At 60.2% G+C, this 18,785-nt stretch overlaps 1 protein-coding gene across 6 annotated transcripts in view; it reads left to right on the plus strand.

The window, feature by feature from the left end:
- Nucleotides 1-18,785, plus strand: part of DNMT3A (DNA methyltransferase 3 alpha) — a 232,036-nt gene that overhangs the window by 164,648 nt on the left and 48,603 nt on the right. For all 6 annotated transcript variants that reach the window (XM_039528527.1, XM_039528526.1, XM_039528529.1 and 3 more), the window contains 4 exons: nucleotides 14,483-14,695; nucleotides 16,566-16,724; nucleotides 16,831-16,938; nucleotides 17,880-18,036. In XM_039528527.1, the coding sequence (XP_039384461.1) occupies nucleotides 14,483-14,695; nucleotides 16,566-16,724; nucleotides 16,831-16,938; nucleotides 17,880-18,036 (637 nt within the window). The remainder of the gene's footprint in view (nucleotides 1-14,482; nucleotides 14,696-16,565; nucleotides 16,725-16,830; nucleotides 16,939-17,879; nucleotides 18,037-18,785) is intronic.

The raw sequence follows: 18,785 nt of genomic DNA on the forward strand, positions 1-18,785 counted from the left end.
ATGGGGGCGCCATGGAGGGAGAGGAGGGTCTGGAGCCTGTGGCAGGGTCTGGTGTCACCCTGGGTGAGGTCAAGGAGTCAGGGCTGAGCCCCCCACCCTGGGCATGGGGGAGGGGCTGGGACCCAGCCACAGGCCTAGTGTGGGGGAGGCTGAGGGGTCAGCAGCAGTGATGGGGACAGCAGGGACGGGAGGAGGAGCTGGGGAGCTCAGGGCTGGCGGGGCTGTGGGTTGGGACTGGGGCACTGGCAGAGCTGTGTGTGGGGAGCTCAGGGCTGGCAGGGGGCTGTGGGGCAGGACTGGGGCACTGGCAGGGCTGTGTGTGGGGAGCTCAGGGCTGGCAGGGGGCTGTGGGTTGGGTCTGGGGCACTGGCAGAGCTGTGTGTGGGGAGCTCAGGGCTGGCAGGAGGCTGTGGGGCAGGACTGGGGCACTGGCAGAACTGTGTGTGGGGAGCTCAGGGCTGGCAGGGGGCTGTGGGTTGGGTCTGGGGCACTGGCAGGGCTGTGTGTGGGGGCTCAGGGCTGGCAGGAGGCTGTGGGGCAGGATGGGGGCACTGGCAGAGCTGTGTGTGGGGAGCTCAGGGCTGGCAGGGGGCTGTGGGTTGGGTCTGGGGCACTGGCAGGGCTGTGTGTGGGGAGCTCAGGGCTGGCAGGAGGCTGTGGGGCAGGATGGGGGCACTGGCAGAGCTGTGTGTGGGGAGCTCAGGGCTGGCAGGAGGCTGTGGGTTGGGTCTGGGGCACTGGCAGGGCTGTGTGTGGGGAGCCCAGGGCTGGCAGGAGGCTGTGGGTTGGGTCTGGGGCACTGGCAGAGCTGTGTGTGGGGAGCTCAGGGCTGGCAGGAGGCTGTGGGTTGGGTCTGGGGCACTGGCAGGGCTGTGTGTGGGGAGCCCAGGGCTGGTTGGGGAAATGCATTAGCAGAATTCGAGGGGCACTGCATGCCTAGTTGTGCTGCTGTCTGTCAGTGGGGGCTGGGAGAGATCAGAGCACGCTGGCCCTGCAGGCTTCTCCCGTCCCGGCTTGTCTCTGTTAGGGAAGCACCAAGCTGGTTTGCTGCTGGCTGAGTCACCTGTGGGTTTTGACAGTTGTTCGGAGCCCTTCTCCCATGCACGGCTTGGGGCCGAGGGGAGCAGCTCCTCTTGTCCCAAAGCCCCAGGAGTGACTGTCCAAACCCCAGATACAGCCATGCGGGGGCACTGGGCCCAGCCACGTTCCACCCAGCTGCTTTCCGGTCTGGGTGTCGCTCGGAAGGCAGGTATGTGGCATGACCGGGCCGCTGGCTTGGACTAGGCTTCATGCTGCGGGCAGTTCTGGGAATCGGGGCAAGGGGCTCAGGCTGCCCTAGTTTGCAGGTCAGCGGGCGCACGATAACCAGAAAGCCCCAGTCAGCTCTCAGCCCAGGTAGGGCTCAGATCCCAGCCCTGCTCCGAATCCGTTTGTGCTGACTGGAATCAAAGGCCACCTCCAGGCTCTGTCAGCCCTTTCCATGACAAAGGGCTGGGCATGTGTTGTGGGCACACACTGACTAGATCCCCTGTTGCAGTCGGGAACCCAGGGGCAGGCCTGCTGCTCTGTAAAGAGAGCCAATAGCCATATTTGAAAAAGGGAAAAAAGAGAACCCGGGGAACTACAGACCAGTCAGCCTCACTTCAGTCCCCGGCAAAATCATGGAGCAGGTCCTCAAGGAATCCATTGTGAAGCACTTGGAGGAGAGGAAAGTGATCAGGAACAGTCAACATGGATTCACAAAGGGCAAGTCATGCCTGACCAACCTGATTGCCTTCTATGGGGAGATAACTGGCTCTGTGGATGAGGGGAAAGCAGTGGATGTGATATATCTTGACTTTAGCAAAGCTTTTGATCAGTCTCCCACAGTATTTTTGCCAGCAAGTTAAAGAAGTCTGGGCTGGATGAATAGACTATCAGGTGGATAGAAAGCTGGCTAGATCATCGGGTTTAACAGGTAGTGATCAACATCTCAATGTCTTGTTGGCAGCTGGTATCAAGCAGAGTGCCCCAGGGGTCGGTCCTGGGGCTGGTTTTGTTCAACATCTTCATTAATGATCTGGAGGATGGGCTGGATTGCACCCTCAGCAAGTTTGCAGATGACAGTAAGCTGTGGGGAGAGGTAGATACACTAGAGGCTAGGGATAGGGTCCAGAGTGACCTAGACAAATTGGAGGATTGGGCCAAAAATCTGATGAGGTTCAACAAGGACAAGTGCAGAGTCCTGCACTTAGGAAGGAAGAATCCCATGCACCGCTACAGGCTGGGGACCAACTGGCTAAGCAACAGTTCTGCAGAAAAGGACCTGGGAATTGCAGTGGATGAGAAGCTGGATGAGAATCAGCAGTGTGCCCTTGTTGCCAAGAAGGCCAATGGCATATTGGGCTGCATTAGTAGGAGCGTTGCCAGCAGATTGAGGGAAGTGATTATTCCCCTCGATTTAGCACTGGTGAGTCCACGTCTGGAGTACTGCATCCAGTCCCCCCCCCCCCCACTACAGAAGGGATGTGGACAAATTGGAGAGAGTCCAGCAAAGGGCAACAAAAAGGATTAGGGGGCTGGGGCACATGACTTACGAGGAGAGGCTGAGGGAACTGGGCTTGTTTAGTCTGCAGAAGAGAAGAGTGAGGGGGAATTTGATAGCAGCCTTCAACTACCTGAAGTGAGGTTCCAAAGAAAATGGAGCTCGGCTGTTCTCATTGGTACCTGATGACAGAACAAGGAGTAATGGTCTCAAGTTGCAGTGGGGGAGGTTTAGGTTGGATATTAGGAAACACTATTTCACTAGTAGGGTGGTGAAGCACTGGAATGGGTTCCCTAGGGAGGTGGTGGAATCTCCTTCCTTAGAGGTTTTTAAGGTCAGGCTTGACAAAGCCCTGGCTGGGATGATTTAGTTGGGGATTGGTCCTGCTTTGAGCAGGGGGTTGGACTAGATACCTCCTGAGGTCCCTTCCAACCCTAATATTCTATGATTCTAAGGGTTCTTGGGGCAGGACCTGCATAGGAAGAGATGGCAAAGGCTAAGGATCAGCATGTAGGAGAGGGGAGAGAATGTGGGTGCAAGGAGACAGCCCTGCTGCGGGTTTCTGGTTGTCTGAAGCAGCAGGGTGCTGTCTGAAGGACATGGCCTGGTGATGAACAGAGATAGAGGCTCTGTCTGCCCTCAGAGAGCTGCTGAAGGCCTGGGAGTAATCGTGTGCTGAGTTGGGGAAGGGGGCCAGTAGCTGGGGCCCTCAGTCCAGCCCTCTGATTGAACTTCCTCTTTAATGCTCTAGAAGAGGAAACAGCATGTGACTAAAACAGGCTGATGTGATTAAATGGAGAGGAACAGCAAAGCCTGGTGAGGCCAGAGCAAGAGAATCCAGCGAGATGGGAGGCAGTTCAAATCATAGCTACGCAGGGCTGGAAGGGCCTCCTGAGGTCGTCTACTCCAGTCCCCTGGGCTGAGGCAGGACCAAGTAAACCTAGACCGGCCCTGACAGGGGTTTGCCCAACCAGTGGCGAGGTTTCTACAGCCTTCCAGAGCTTAACCACCCTGACAGACAGTTTTTCCTAATATCTAACCTAACTCTTCCTTGCTACAGATTAAGCCCATTTCTTCATGTAAGTACCTTCAGGGGACATGGAGAGCAACCGATCACCGTTCTCTGTAGAACAGCCTTGAACAGATTTGAAGACTGTTAACAGGTCCCCCTCAGTCTTCTTTTCTCAAGACGGAACATGCCCAGGCTTTGTAACCATTCCCTATAGGCAGGATTAATCATTTGTGTTACTCTCCCCTGGACTCTCCAATTTGTCCACATCTTTCCCAATGTGCAGCATCCAGAACTGGGCACAGTGCTCAGTGCTGAGTAGAGCGGGACAATTACCCCCCGTGTTTCACTCACGACACTCCTGTTAGTGCACCCCAGGATGGTGTTAGGCTTTTTCGCAGCTGCATCACGTTGTTGAGTCATATTCAATTTGTGATCCATTATAACCCCCAGATTATTCTCAGCAGTTCTACCGCCTAGCCAGTAATTTCCCATTTTGTAATTGTGCATTTGGTTTTGCCCTCCTAAGTGCAGTACTTCACACTTGTCTGTATTGAATATAATCTTGTTGATTTTACACCAATTCTCCAATTTATCAAGGTCATTTTGAATTTTGATCAGAGTACTTGGAGCCCCGCCCAGGTTGGTGTTATCTGAAAATATGAAATAGTACCAGATCCAGGCCTGACCCCTGCAGGACTCCACTAGATACGCCCTCCTAGTTCAACAGCAAACCATTAATAACTACTGCTCTGAGTAACATCTTTCAACCGGTTGTGCAACCACTTTATAGTAATTTCATCTTGACCACATTTCTCTACTTGCTTATGAGGCTGTCACGTGGGAATGGGGCAGAAGCCTTGCTGAAATCAAGATAGCATGTGTACCGCATCCCCCATCCTTGCTCGGTATCACTCAGTTTGTGCCTTAGCCGTTCTGATTTTGTCCCTTCATGCCTATGCTGTTCCTTTGTACTCCTCCTTAGTAATTCATCCATGTTTCCATTTTGATAGGATTCCTTTTTGATTTTCAGGTCGTTAAAGCGCTCCTGTTGGAGCAATAGTGTCCCCTTACTCTTTCTATAATTCCTTCGCATTGGGATAGTTTGCAGTTGTACTTTTAATATTGTCTCCTTGAGAAACTGCCAGCTTTCCTGAACTCCTTCAGCCCAGGAGATTCTACCTGTCAGTTCTCGGGTGTGTTAAAGCCTGCTTTTTTCAAAGTCCATTCTTCTTATTCCATTGCTTTCACTTCTTTCTTTCCTTAGTATCATGAAATCCGTCCTTTCATGATCACTTTCACCCACAGGGCCTTCCACCTTCAGATTCACAACCAACTCCTCCCTGTTGGTCAGATTCAGGTCTAAAATGGCTGCTGCCCATCTCCACTTTCTGAAACAAAAAGTTGTCTCTAATCCATTCCAAGAACTTACTGGAAACGTCGTGTTTTGCTGTATCACTTTTCCAGCAGATGTCTGGGTAGTGATAGTCCCCCGTTGCTTCCAGGGCTTGGCTTTGGATATTTCTCTTATTTATTCTAGAAATGCCTCATCCACCTCCTCTTCCTGACGTGGTGTCTGTAGTAGACCCTTCTCTGATGTTGTCCCTGTTTGATTCCCCCTTTTGTCCGTAGCCAGAGGCTTTTAGCTGGTCTGCCTCGTGACAACACTCAGAACAAGGATAGATATTCTTGATGTATAATGCAGCATCACCTCCCTTCTTCCCCTGCCTGTCCCTCTTGCACAAGCTGTACTGCTCTGTACATCAGTGTTCTCCCACCAAGTCTCAGCAATGCCAGCTAAGTCATTATTTAGTTCAGACACTAAGACTGCCAGTCCTTCCTGTCTATGCATCGTACCCCTTGCATTTGGGTATAGACATCTAAGCTGTTGAGCAGATTCCCTCACTGGTTTCCCTCTTGTTGCTCCTACAACCCTAGGGTAATTTTCCATCCCACTCCCACAGTTGCCTTTTGTGCACCTACCCATAGGCTTTGGCGACCTGCCCCTCTGAACCTAGTTTAAAGCCTGGCTCACTAGGGTGGCAAGTCAGGGCCTGGAGATGCGCTGCCCTTTGTTGGTCTCTTCCCAGGGGCAGGGCAGGGGGACCCCTGGGGCTACCCAAAACCCAGCTGCTCTGGAGCTGAGCAAGGCCAAGGGGGGAGGGGGCAGCAAAGGGGCTAGAGACCCAGAGAAGCCTGGATGAGACTGAGCAGCAGAGGGACTGCCGGGGAGCTGCTGGGAGTGACCCCCGGCCGGCGCAGGGCGTGGCCAGCTGCAGCCTGGAGGCGAGGACGGTGGTTGGTTGTCTAGAGCGCGGTAGTGTTGGGTGCTCTCGGAGGCTGTGAAATCGAGGACGACGGGTGAAGAAGGGGCATTCGCTGCTGTGCAGAAGGGCTGGGCAGCACTAATCCCTAAGGGGTGGGGGGACGTTCCCCACAGCAGTGGGGGTGGCTGGCCAGCTTTCGTAGTGTAATTCTAATGACACAGCTCGCCCTGTCCCCTCACCTCAGCAGGACCCAGCTCCAGTGTCCTGACCCCTCCGTCCCTGAACCACACCTCTCTGCAGGGAAAGGGACTGACTCCACCAGGAGAGGCTCAGGCAGCCGCACTGTAGGGGTCCTGGCAGAGGGTGGGGTTGGGGTGGGATTCAAGAGGAGAGGGTGGAGTTGCCCTGTGGGCCAGCCAAGGCAGTGTTGTCCCCGCAGAGGGGACAGGGCAGTGCCATAAGAGAGACAGACCGATAAGGAACGAGGGGCAGAGTTATCCCCACTGTAGCAGCTTCTCTGCATGGGCGGAGCAGCTGAGGTGGGTGCTAAGGAGGCTGGAGCAGCAGATGGGTGGGCAGGGATGTGAGATGGGAGGGAAAAGCAGCAGCCTGACTGGCAGGAGCGAGGGAGGAGCACTGCTCCTGGGGGAAGGGGGAGGAGAGCTCGGGGGATCCCTGTGAGCCATACAGAGTTTGCGTGGGTGGGGGCAGGTGCCAGAGACACTGGCTGAGCTGGAGGGAGATGGGCTGACGGTGCAGAGGTGGATTTGGCCGTTGTCAGCAGAGATGGGGGCTGAAGTTGCATCAGCAGATGACGTCCCTAGAAAGCCTGCAAAGGGAGGGGTGACTCTTGGGAGTGTTCGAGGGGTCCAGGGAGAGGGAGCCTCAGAGCAAAGGACGATTTTGGCTGGCTCAGGAGAGCTCTGGGACTGCGGCCTCATCTCTGGAGCGGAGGGCTGGGAGCCTGAAGGCCCTGGAGAATAGACTCCAGTAGCCAGTGTTCACGGGCCGGGGAGATGCAGAGAGGCACCAGCAGGCCTGGCGAGTTTGCGTTCTATGCTAGACTCTCGCAGGGGCTGTTGGCAGTAGCTGGGCAGGATGCCATGGCAAAGGGAAGGAGAACAGCGCAGGACAGGGAGGGTGCAGCATCTCAGGGGGTGAGGGGGGGGCTGGTAGCCCTCTGGCTCCTTAGGCCCAGGCTAAAAGGCGCTGGTGCATCTGTGGCACACAGCGGGTGCTAGCAGCACTGGCTGCCTGTTACAGGGGCTGTGGCAAAGGGGAGGAAAGGCTGGGAGTTCTGGGAGCAGCTGCTGCTTTCCCCTCCCAAGTCATGAGGAGCTGTAGACGTTCGTCTGTCCGTGCTCCACAGTGGCTTGAGCCAGGCAGTCGGCTCATGGAGCCTGCAGAGAGGGGCCTGAGGCAGAACTGAGACCGAGGTGGGGAGCCATGGAAACCTCAGGCTGGAGAGACCCATCTCCGCCCTGTGCCATGGGCCCTCACAGGGCAGGTGCAGTCTGGTTTCAAACTTCCCTTGTAATGGGGCTCCCAGCCCTTCCCCAGCAGATAACTCCCACCCCACGGTGGACCCGTGCCCCTGCCAGCATTTTCAGCCCTTCTGCCGAAGACACCCCGTGTCTGTTCCACCGCCGGTGCGCACTCACCTTATGCACAGTTATCGGAGAACGTTTTCCCCTCTGCGGTACCCGTCAGCCCCCTCTGCTGTGTGGCACTGCTGCATGTGGGTGTAAGGGAGCAGAGCCACCCCTCTTGGTGCCGTCACAGTGCCATGGACAGTTGTTGGCGCAATCTTAGACTGCTCGTTTGAGGGAGCTTCCCTCAACTCTTACTGTTCGGAATTAGTGAGTTCGATACGTTAGATTTGCTCGTTATGCTGCTAAGTTAGTCTTAGGCTTTTGAATTTCCCTTTTCGGTACCGGGCTTGGTACCAGAACGATGCCACACTCCCTGGGGTGTAAGTGCTGCTGCACTGCCGCTAACCCAGGCCAGGCAGTGCTGCAGCCCCAGCCCGTGCTGGGAGAGTCCCACGTCGGTGTCACACCTCCAAGGGGTTTAAGCCATGCTGGAAAAAGGCGAGTGTTTACTCCTGGAGGCAGCCCATCGGCCACGTCAGCCCCCACACCTGCAGACAGCGCCCCAAGTACTCTACCTTGCCGCTGAGAACCCCAAAGTTGTCCCTGGCTCCTCAGTCTCACGTCCCAGGACCGAGAAACGGCTTAGTCTTCCGCAGGCTCGGTCCTGCGCTCGTTCACGTAATGGCAGAGACCCCAAGGAACAGACTAGAGGGTGTGTCTCTGGGGAGCCATCTTCAGCTGGATCAGAACATAAGAATTGCCACACTGGGTCAGCCAATGGTCCATCTAGCCCAGTGTCCTGTCACCCCACAGTGGCCAATGCCAGGTGCTTCAGTGGGAATGAACAGAACAGGGCAACTTATCGAGTGATCCATCCCGTCACCCATTCCCAGCTTCGGGGACACCCAGAGGATGGGGCTGCATCCCTGACCATGGGATCCTTAGCAAGAACATTCAGCCAGAGCAGCCCTGCTGTGACTGCCAGAGTGGGGCCAGCTCCCATGCCCGTCTGCGGGGGGCGCATGGCTCTGGCTGCGTCCGCGCAGCCTCGTTCAGGGGCTCTCTCTCATCCGAGACTCGGATTTGAGCCGCTGCCCTGGCAGCAGCAGCTCTGTCCTGCCAGCACCGGGCCAGGGGCCTGTGCGCAGCCCGAGGGGCCTTGTCAGTCTCTCTTCAAAGCCTCTTTGCTTTGGGCCATTTTCCCAGGGTTCTTGAAATACTTTTCCTGGCACGTGCCCTCCCCCAGCCCTTCTCCTGCTGATAGCTGGGGATCTGCCTCTCCCTCCCCCTCCGGGGCTCCTTCCCCTGAGCACCAGGGCCCCAGCCCTCCAGAGGTGAACACTCTGCCTGGGGCTAGCCTGGGGGGGAGGGGGTGCTGACCGTGGGAGGGGGAGCGCTGGCAGAGGGCTGTGGGGCCGCTGACCTCTGGCTCAGTCACCTCCCAGCAGTTGGTGGCTGGTGCCATTTCACTGCCGTGCTCTTCCCCTGCAGGCCCGGGGTAGCAGGCCGCCTCCTTCCAAGGCGTTTTGGCAGCTGCTTACTTGCTGCAGGCCGCACTGTAGACATCTAATTAGGAGGCGTCGTGTGTCAGGCCGAGAGCCGTGACAGTCCCGGGCACGCACACCCCCCCGCCAGCTTCCCCAGCACCTGGCCTGGCAGCGGGGGCTGCCCAGCTGCACCCCTCCTCTGGGTGGTAGCCACAGGGCTCCTTACAGAGCGCTGTGCAAACACCCCAGACCAGCTCTGTCCCATTGTCCGGGGGGGGCACAGAGGAGGGAAGAGACTTGCCCCAGGCCACAGTGAGGCACCCATCCACTAGGTCACGCTGCCTGAGGGGGGGTGTGGCACTGATAGTGGGCAGGGGAGTGAGTAGGCTGTTGCCGGGGGGCTGATATGGGGGGTTAGGTTGTTGCCATGGAAATAATCGAGGGGGGTGAGTAGGCTGTTGTGGGAGGGTAGGTCCTTGCCATGGCGATGATACAAGGGGGAGTGGGCTGTTCCTGAGGAGGTGTACTGGTAGGTGGGGCACCCCTTGGGTTCTCAGGCTTGGCGTGGGAGGGGTGTGAAGTCTAAAAAACTTGTCAGCCATTTCCTGAGCTTACCCTGAATGGTGTCAGCTGGCGAGCGAGTGGGAGCAGCCTGCGGAGAACCGACAGAACTAGATGCAATATTTACTTGGGGTGTTGACTGAGAAGCTGTTAATTGAGGGAATTTTCCACGCTTGTTGGTCATTCATCGGTTTCTTACCTGAGGAAAAAGGACTTGCCTTGCAGCTGGTCTCCGTTCCTTGCCACAGGCCGCTCCCACTAGTGTCAATCACAGAAATGAAGCTGGGAGATGGGGTGTAACAGGAATCCTAGGGAGCGGTGTGCATTGCCGACTGAAACACAGGGTGCGGTGTAGCTCACCTGGCCTTCTGTTCTCACCAGCCTGCCCTTGCCATGTCTGAGCCACACCTGCTCGGTGCAGGGGATTTACCAAACCATTACGACAGGCTTCGCTGGCTTGGCACCCTCCGAACTTTGACAGTGTTACATGGTAAAAATCCCTCCACTGTTGCCAGAGAATGGGGGGCTGGAAATCTGGCAGCTGCACCCAGCCTATGCCGTTCAGCTAATAACTGTTCCTCAGACCCGCAGGGAGCTCCTTTCCATCGCTAGCTCCACTCAGACCCGCAGGGAGCTTGTGGAGTGAGTGGAGCTAGCGACGGAAATGAGCCAGAGGGAGCTGGGTCCTGGGACAGGCAAGCAGTGGGATGGTTGAGGAGGCAGAAGTGGGGGCCAGAACTGTGTCTGCAGGGTTGGGGCCGTGCGCTGTGTGTGTGGGACTGGGGTGAGCAGTAGGATGGGGGCTGTTACAAGAGCAGTGGTGCTGGGACAGGGTGTGATTACAGTCGGGGGGGCCAGGAGGTGGGATTGGTGCTGGGAAGCTGGGGGGGATGTGACCCTGGCAACGGTTTAGGGGCTGGAGTCGGTGCAGGGGGGATGGGCCTTGCCAGATCTGATCCTGGACCACAAAGTTGAATTGTGGGGCAGGATTGGTGCTTTTCTGCGCTTCCACACACACGCACCAACTCCAGTAGCTCCCTGGCTGCAGGGCTGGGCTCTTCAGCCCGATGTCTGGGCTGTGCCGGCCTGGCTGGCTGCGCAGTAAGAAAGGCCTGGCAGCGTGGCAACACTGTTCCCCCGGCCACCCCCACTCCTCCTCTCTGGCACCGGGGAGAAACGTTCCCTCTACGTTTTTCCATCCATGTGCAGAATAAATTTTGTTACGTTCCCCGAGGTATGTGCAGACGTGTCCCACTAGTAGAACAAAAAACCTAGATATAATACAGATTTTTTTAAAGTTACCATAGGGATAATTACTCCAGCCAGGACAGATTCGGCATTTTACAATTCACTACTCAAAGAATTGAATGTAAGTGTAAGAGAGAAGTAAAAATTATGAAATGCATAGACCAGAATAGCACACTTGAAAGAATCAAATGACAGCGAATATATGTGCATTGCAGGAAGTACCAAGAAGTAACAACTGGGGGGGGCGGGGGTGCTGCTGGGGAAGTCTCTGAGAGACCGGGCGCTGTCTCTTTAAGGCACGCACTCACCCAAAGGCTCCTTCAGACCTCAGAGCTGCTGCAAGTCCTGAGCCCTGTCCCTGCTACCCTGCTCTGTGCAGCTGGGTACAGGGGCTGGGGGGAGACAGGGACATCCTGACATCAGCCCCCTCCTTCCTCCCCCTGCCCCACTCTGCACAGCCAGCAGGAGGGTCCCAGGAGCAATCAGGCTGCAGAGCGGGTGTGGGGGGGCACCTGACTACATGCTGCCGCTGGATGCGTGTGGCTCTGCTAATCAACTGCATGGCACTGTGCTGCTTACAGGGAACGCAGCCGCGGAGCCAGCTCCGCGCTGCCGGCCAGGGACAACGTTCACCGCAGCGGGTGGCTGGGGGTGTCCCCTCTCAGCTCCCTTGGGGCCCTCTGCTGATAGGAGTGGGGCAGCACCAGTTCCTGGGGGTGGGATCCCAGCCACGCGCCTGCCATTGCTGGCCAGATCGCCCTCCCGCTGTATCCACGCCAGGCTCCCTGGCTTTGCGCAGCCGCGTGGAACGGGCTCCACACACCCCGTAGGCCTGTGAGCCTGCAGGGGCCACCCAGCTTTGCTGGCTCTGGGCCAGCCCCTCGCTGTTCCACTGCCGTCCTCCCTCTCAGGAACACACGGGTCCCAGCAGCATCTGCTACCTCAAGCTTTAGGTTTGGGGGAAGGCCCATAATGCACCTGGCCAGGATTCCTCCCTGACCCCTCCCCTCCCAGGCCATAAGCTTGAGGTTTGCTTAGCCAGCTCCCTGGCCCAGATAAGAACATTAGATCGGCCAGACTGGGTCAGACCAAGGGTCCATCCAGCCCAGTGTCCTGTCTTCCCACAGTGGCCAGTGCCAGGTGCCCCAGAGGGAATGAACAGAACAGGGAATCAGCAAGTGATGCATCCCTGGCGCCCATTCCCAGCTCCTGGCAAACACTGCATGGCTGTGAGCATTACTGGCCACGAGCCGTCCCACCAGTGGAGAATCCCACCTCTGAGCTGTTGCGCCAGTGTGTCCGCACGTGAGGCATCCTGCCCAGAGCCTTTGCCTCCAGCCTGGTCCCAGGGCTGGGCAAGATGCAAAGCAGCCACTCACCGTGCTCCAGCTCTAACGCCTCTAGTCCCTCGTCCCAGGTTCGCTGACTGCAGCTGGCAGGGGGCTGCTCTGCCCCAGGCATGCTCTGGGCGACAGCTGGGCCCTGCCCTACCCTGCTCTCGAGGGCCCCAGGGCCTGCGATCTGCTTACAAACCCCCCTGATCACTTTGGACCTTTGAGCCCCACATGTTCATAGCTCTGCCTTCTCTAAGGCGCTGGCCGCGGAGAGCCCGCCCTGTAGTCAGATTGGTGCCGCCCAGGGCCACCCGGGGGAGGAGGGGGGCAATTTGCCCCAGGCCCCACAGGGCCCCCCCCCCCAGACTTTTTCAGGGCCCTTGGAGCAGGGTCCTTCACTCGCTCCGGGGGCCCCAGAAAACTCCCGCGGGGCCGGGGCCCCTGGAGCTTCTTCCGCTCCAGGGCGGAAGGACCCCCCACCGCCGAATTACCGCCGAAGTGGGACCCGCCGCCGAAGTGCCCCGAAGACCCGAGGCGGGGACCCCAACGCCGAATTACCGCCGAAGTGGGACCCGCCGCCGAAGTGCCCCGAAGACCCGAGGCGGGGACCCCACCGCTGAATTACCGCCGAAGTGGGACCCGCCGCCGAAGTGCCGGGTCTTCGGCGGTAATTCGGCGGCAGGGGGCCCCCGCCGTGGGTCTTCAGGGCAATTCGGCGGTGGGTCCCGGAGCGGAAGGACCCCCCGCCGCTGAAGATCCCAGGCCCCCTGAATCCTCTGGGCGGCCCTGGTGCCGCCTAGGCCTGGAGTTCACCTCCCATCCCTGGGTGAAGGGACTCGCTGGCTTGGGGCGGGCGAGCTCCCAGAGCGTGGGAGTCACCATGTGCCTCCCTCGTTACATCCGAGCGGCGGCTGGTTAGCGAGGCAGGAAGTGCCGTGAGGATGGCAGTGTCTAGGGCTGGAGCATGAGAAGCCAGGGCTTGGTGGGCTCCCCGTTACTCTGCAGGTTACGCAGCCCCGTTGTGCTCAGGTGTGTGGCTGGGGGGGGGGGGTAGAAAGCAGAGGTGGCTGGGAGAGTTTGGGGCAGGCTTGTCCCAGGGGTGGGGGGTAGGCCCTTGGTAAATGCTGACGCTGTTACTGCTCCGGATGACGGGTCGCTCTCTCTCCAATCCCTGCACCCCCGGGCTGGGAGCTCACCCGGCTGTTCCCTGCGCACCTGATTGCAGGGCTGGTTTGTGCGGAGTGCGGCCCCCAGAGCCCCTCTCCATCCTCCCAGTCCAGCTCTGAGGGGTCCCAGCTCTGCCCTCTCCCAGGCTGAGCCCCACACCACATGGGAGGGGGAAGGGGGAGTGGGGCAGTCACTGCTCAGGGCAGGGCTGCGGGGGGGGGGGGGGGGGGGTGAGAGCAGACCTAGCTCCTGGCAGGCCCGGTGGCACAGCATTCCTGGGCCCAGCCAGTGCAGCACACCCTTCGCATGGGGTTTGGGGAAGGAGGCCGCTGATTTGATTCCCAGGGAGCCGCTGGGACACCTACTCTGTGTCTCCAGGAGCCTGGCACTTCCTTTGGGGTGGGGAAAGCCGTCCCCGGGCTCCTCGGCCTGGCACTGCCCCCGCTGTCGGGAACGGCTCCGGCCTGGGCCACCTGCTCCGGGGAGCAGTCTGGGGCAGGGTGTTCCTGACCCCGACAGGCGACGGTGGCTGTGCTCACGGCCTGGCCCTTTGGCTGGGCATCCCTCATTTCCCGCTGCCCTGGGGACTGGCTCCCCTCCCAGGAAAGGACTTTCGGGGCCCTCCCCTCTCTCTCACACCTGAGCCCTCTGTCTCCCCCCACTCCAGCCATGGCAGGCTGGGGAGATTCCCTGCCGGGCAGCATGGGGCACTGTGCTCTCCCACACCCACCCGGGCGGCGCTGTGGCCCTGGGACTGGAGGGCTGGGTCCAGACCCTGCATCCCCTGGCGAGGGGCCTGGCCCCTCTGACAGCAGAACGGGACATGTCCAGTCATACATTCTCCTCCTGGGGCCACCCCACGGTGCCTTCCTGACCTGGCTGTCTCCTCCGAGAGGGGAGCCCCCCATTCCCTTGAGGGCCCCCCCATGGGCACCCCCCCAGGCCAGGCCAGGCCAAGCATTGCAGCCTGCCATGCCAGGCTCGGTCCCCGACACCACATGCTCCCACGGGTGCGCAGCTGCTGTCTGGAGGGGTAAAGCCCAGGGTCATGCTGGGCCCCCAAGGGGCCTTTCCCAAACTGAGCCCCACGGCGGGAGAGTCATTGCTGCTGGGCACTGGGGGCCCCGGGCCCTGCCAGCCCCAACAGGGCCCACCTGAGAGCTGGCTGAGCCAAGCAGTCCCTGAGGGGGATCTGGCACTTGGCCCCTTCCCTGCCTGCTGCTGGCTTTTGGGGGGTCCCTCCTCCCCGGGACGCGGCAGGCAGCCCTGACTCCCCGTCTGCTCTCTCTGCAGGCTGAGAAGAAGGCCAAAGTCATTGCCGTCATGAACGTGGTGGAGGAGAGCCCCCGGGCAGAGCCTCAGAAGGAGGAGGAGGCCAGCCCGCCCGCCTCGCAGCAGCCCACAGACCCCGCCTCGCCCAACGTGGCCACCACGCCTGAGCCAGTGGTGGCCGACGCCATGGACAAGAGCACGTCCAAGTCAGCTGATGACGAGCCAGAGTACGAGGTGAGCTCAGCCACATGCAGCGGGGGCCAGGGGCCTTCGGGCCAGCAAAGCTGGGGGCAGATGTGGGGCGCACCGTCTGTTGGGAACCCAGCCATGCCAGAGCACCCATGCCACGCTCTGGGACCTTGGCCACCCCGGATCCCTGCTGCCACCTGGCCTTCTCCCCTGCACTCCTCCACCTCCCCTCCCCCGTCCTTCCCTGCACCCCTCTCTCCCCTGCTCCTCCCCTCCCCCGTCCTTCCATGCGCGCCACCCCGCCCCCCCCCTGCACCTCCCCTCCCCCGTCCGTCCCTGCGCGCCTCCCCTTCCCCACCCTGCACCTCCCCTCCCCCGTCCTTCTCTGCGCGCCTCCCCTCCTCCACCCTGCACCTCCCCTCCCCCGTCCTTCCCTGCACCCCTCTCTCCTCCTCCCTCCCCGTCCTTCCTGCGCGCCTCCCTCCTCCACCCTGCCTCCCTCCCCGTCCTTCTCCCCACCCTGCACCTCCTCCCCGTCCTTCCCTGCGCGCCTCCTCCCTCCTCCACCCTGCACCTCCCTCCCCGTCCTTCCCTGCCTCCTCCCCCACCCTGCACCTCCCCTGTCCTTCTCTGCGCGCCTCCTCCTCCACCCTGCATCTCTCCCCGTCCTTCCCTGCACCCCTCTTCCCCTGCTCCTCCCCTCCCCGTCCTTCTCTGCATGCCTCCCCTGCTCCACCCTGCACCTCCCTCCCCATCCTTCTCTGCACGCCTCCTCCTCCACCCTGCACCTCCCTCCCCGTCCTTCCCTGCACCCCTCTCTCCCCTGCTCCTCCCCTCCCCGTCCTTCTCTGCGCCTCCCCTTCCCTCCTCCACCCTGCACCTCCCTCCCCACCCTTCTCTGCACCTGCTCCTCCCCTCCCCGTCCTTCCCTGCACCCCTCCTCCCTGCTCCTCCCCTCCCCGTCCTTCTCTGCGCGCCTCCCCTCCCCACCCTGCACCTCCTCCCCTGTCCTTCCTGCGCGCCTCCTCCCCCACCCTGCACCTCCCCTCCCCATCCTTCTCTGCGCGCCTCCCTCCCCGTCCTTCCCTGCACGCCTCCCCTCCTCCCCGCTCCTCCTCTCCCCGTTCTTCTCTGCACCCCTCACTCCTCCCCTCCCCACCCTTCTCTGCACACCTCCTCCCCACCCGGCATATTTCCCCTCCCCATCCTTCCCTGTACCCCTCCCTCCCCTGCTCCTCCCTTCCCTGCACGCCTCCCCTCCCCTGCCACTCTTTATATTTCCCCACCCCCAGCCATCTCAGCCCCCCACCACACCCCAACCCAACACACCTCCCCTCCTCCACCCTGTGCCTCTTTCCTGTCCTTCCCTCCATACCTCCCCCCACCCCATGCCTCCCCGTCCTCCCCTGCACACCTCCCGCTCCCATCCCCCTTCCTTCCCTGCTTATCACTTCTCCCCACCCTCTGCCTCCTCCCCAACCTGCTCTGCACACCTCCCTCCCCACCCTGTGCCTCTTCTCTGTCCTTCCCTCCATACCTCTTCTCCTCCACTATCTTGTGCCTCCACTCCCCTGTCCTCCCCTGCACACCTCCCTCCCCAGCCTCTGCCCCCCCTCCCCTGCACACCTCTCTCCCTCCACTATCTTGTGCTTCCCCTCCCCCGTCCTCCCTTACACACCTTCCTTCTGGCTGCTCTGCATCACCGCGCTCCTCCCCTGACCTCGCCTGCCCCCAGCTCCCTCTACTGGCCTACACGTGTGTATCTCATCCCTGCCCATTCCTGTCCCCCCACGTGCCTGACACCCCCATCCCCACTGTTCCCCTTTCCCCATGTCCAGCCCCCTGCTTTGCCCCTCCCTGTTTCTGACTGGGGGGGCCCACTCTCTGACGCTCCGTCTGCTCCCCGGGCTGGCAGGATGGCCGAGGCTTCGGGATCGGCGAGCTGGTGTGGGGGAAGCTGCGTGGATTCTCCTGGTGGCCTGGCCGGATTGTGTCCTGGTGGATGACTGGGCGGAGCCGAGCAGCCGAGGGCACCCGCTGGGTCATGTGGTTCGGAGATGGCAAGTTTTCCGTGGTAAGTGGCAGCGCCAGGCGCTGTCTGGGCTGCAGGCTGGCAGTTTTCAGGCCTGCCCTGGCGGAGGGGTGCTCTTCTCTCACAGCCCCATCTCTGCTCCCCACAGGTCTGCGTGGAGAAGCTCCTGCCACTGAGCTCCTTCTCCAATGCCTTCCACCAGGCCACGTACAACAAGCAGCCGATGTACCGCAAAGCCATCTATGAGGTCCTGCAGGTAAGAGCGGCCGGAGAGGGGGCCCCTTGCTGTCCCTATGCCCATCCACCCATGAGCCTTGGATTGGCCCAGACCGTGGGTGTGTGACCACGGGCACCCGAGGGGGGTGACTGTGTTACGGAGGGCGAGGCACTCAGACACACGACTTATGAGGAGAGGCTGAGGGAACTGGGATTGTTTAGTCTGCAGAAGAGAAGAATGAGGGGGGATTTGATAGCTGCTTTCAACTACCTGAAAGGGGGTTCCAAAGAGGCTGGATCTAGACTGTTCTCAGTGGTAGAAGATGACAGAACAAGGAACAATGGTCTCAAGTTGCAGAGGGGGAGGTTTAGGTTGGACATTAGGAAAAACTTTTTCCCTAGTAGGGTGGTGAAGCACTGGAATGGGTTCCCTAGGGAGGTGGTGGAATCTCCTTCCTTAGGGGTTTTTAAGGACAGGCTTGACAAAGCCCTGGCTGGGATGATTTAGTTGGGTTTGGTCCTGCTTTGAGCAGGGGGTTGGACTAGATACCTCCTGAGGTCCCTTCCAACCCTGAGATTCTATGATTCTATGATGGGGGCCGGAGAGAGACTCCCTGGCAGGGAGGGGGTGGAAGGGAGGGGCCCCCTGGCCTCGGTCCCATCCATTCAGCTAGGCAGTGCTATGGGTCCTGGAGTTAGACCAGCAGTTATCTGCTTGGGCAGTAGCTTCCTCTGCGCTGTGCAACCTCCTGCACTGCTCATCGGGGCGCCTGCAGCCCACTCAGGGCAGTGGCGGTGGCTGTGCCATGGGGCACTGCCGCGCTCAGCCCACGCCTGAATGATGTGGGCTGTGTTGGAGCCAGAGAGGCAGGGGCCCTGTGTCCTGGCTGCACACACAGCAGGGCAGAGCCCTGCCATGGGGCAGGGGAGGCCCCTCTTGGGCTGTGGGCGAGTGGCCTGACCCTGGGGCTTGCTGCGCAGGTGGCCAGCAGCAGAGCGGGGAAGATCTTCCCAGCATGCCCCGAGAACGACGAGACAGACACTTCCAAAGCGGTGGAGATCCAGAACAAGCAGATGATCGAGTGGGCCCTGGGGGGCTTCCAGCCATCTGGTCCCAAAGGCCTGGAGCCACCAGAAGGTAACGGGCTTGTGGGATGGGGCGGGCGCAGCTCCAGGCAGGGGGAGCCAGGCTGCGGAATGGGCACTGGGCCACGGGGAGGGGCAGTCGGACTCGCCTGCGTATCCGTGGCACCTGGCACATCAGCTCCCGAGCATGGCAATGAGATGCTGTATTTCCCTTCCTCTGGCTTAGGCTGACTTACCACAGCCATCTTGTCCCTGGCTCAGTTATCGCCAGCTCTGTCCACTGCGGTCCTTCTCTGCAGCCTCAAGGCCAGGTTCGGGGCAGCACAGAGGGGCTGCCCGGCCCTGCCAGCCTGCCCGGCTCCTTGACCTGCCCCTCCAGGAGCGGTCCTGGCCGCTGGGAGCGATTTCCCAGTCCCAGCTCCCCGCTGTTGGCACCTAGCTGTGATCTGCCAGCCTCCTCTCCCAGCCACAGCTCGTGGGGTTGCTGCTGGCATGGTAGCCGAGAAGCCGCAGGTGGGGATTAGGGCCCTGCTGTGCAGCAAAATCAGCCAGCTACTGCCCCAAGGAGCACCCGGCTCGGCCTTGGCAGGTGTGACGGTGCTGCCCGTGGGAGCCAGCTGAGGTCACTCAATTCGGGTGAACTGCAAACAAAACAGGGCAGACAAACCCCAAACGCTGGTGGTTATTCCAATACTTAGATTTCCCAACCAGCACAAACAGCTTCTGTAGCACCTCACTGGTTACTCAGAGTCCAAACACTGCAGTTCCCTTGAAGTGCCCAGCCTCAGGCCTCCATCCAGA

The sequence above is a fragment of the Mauremys reevesii genome, linkage group 3, assembly GCF_016161935.1.
Source record: "Mauremys reevesii isolate NIE-2019 linkage group 3, ASM1616193v1, whole genome shotgun sequence".
Classification (NCBI taxonomy): domain Eukaryota; kingdom Metazoa; phylum Chordata; order Testudines; family Geoemydidae; genus Mauremys; species Mauremys reevesii.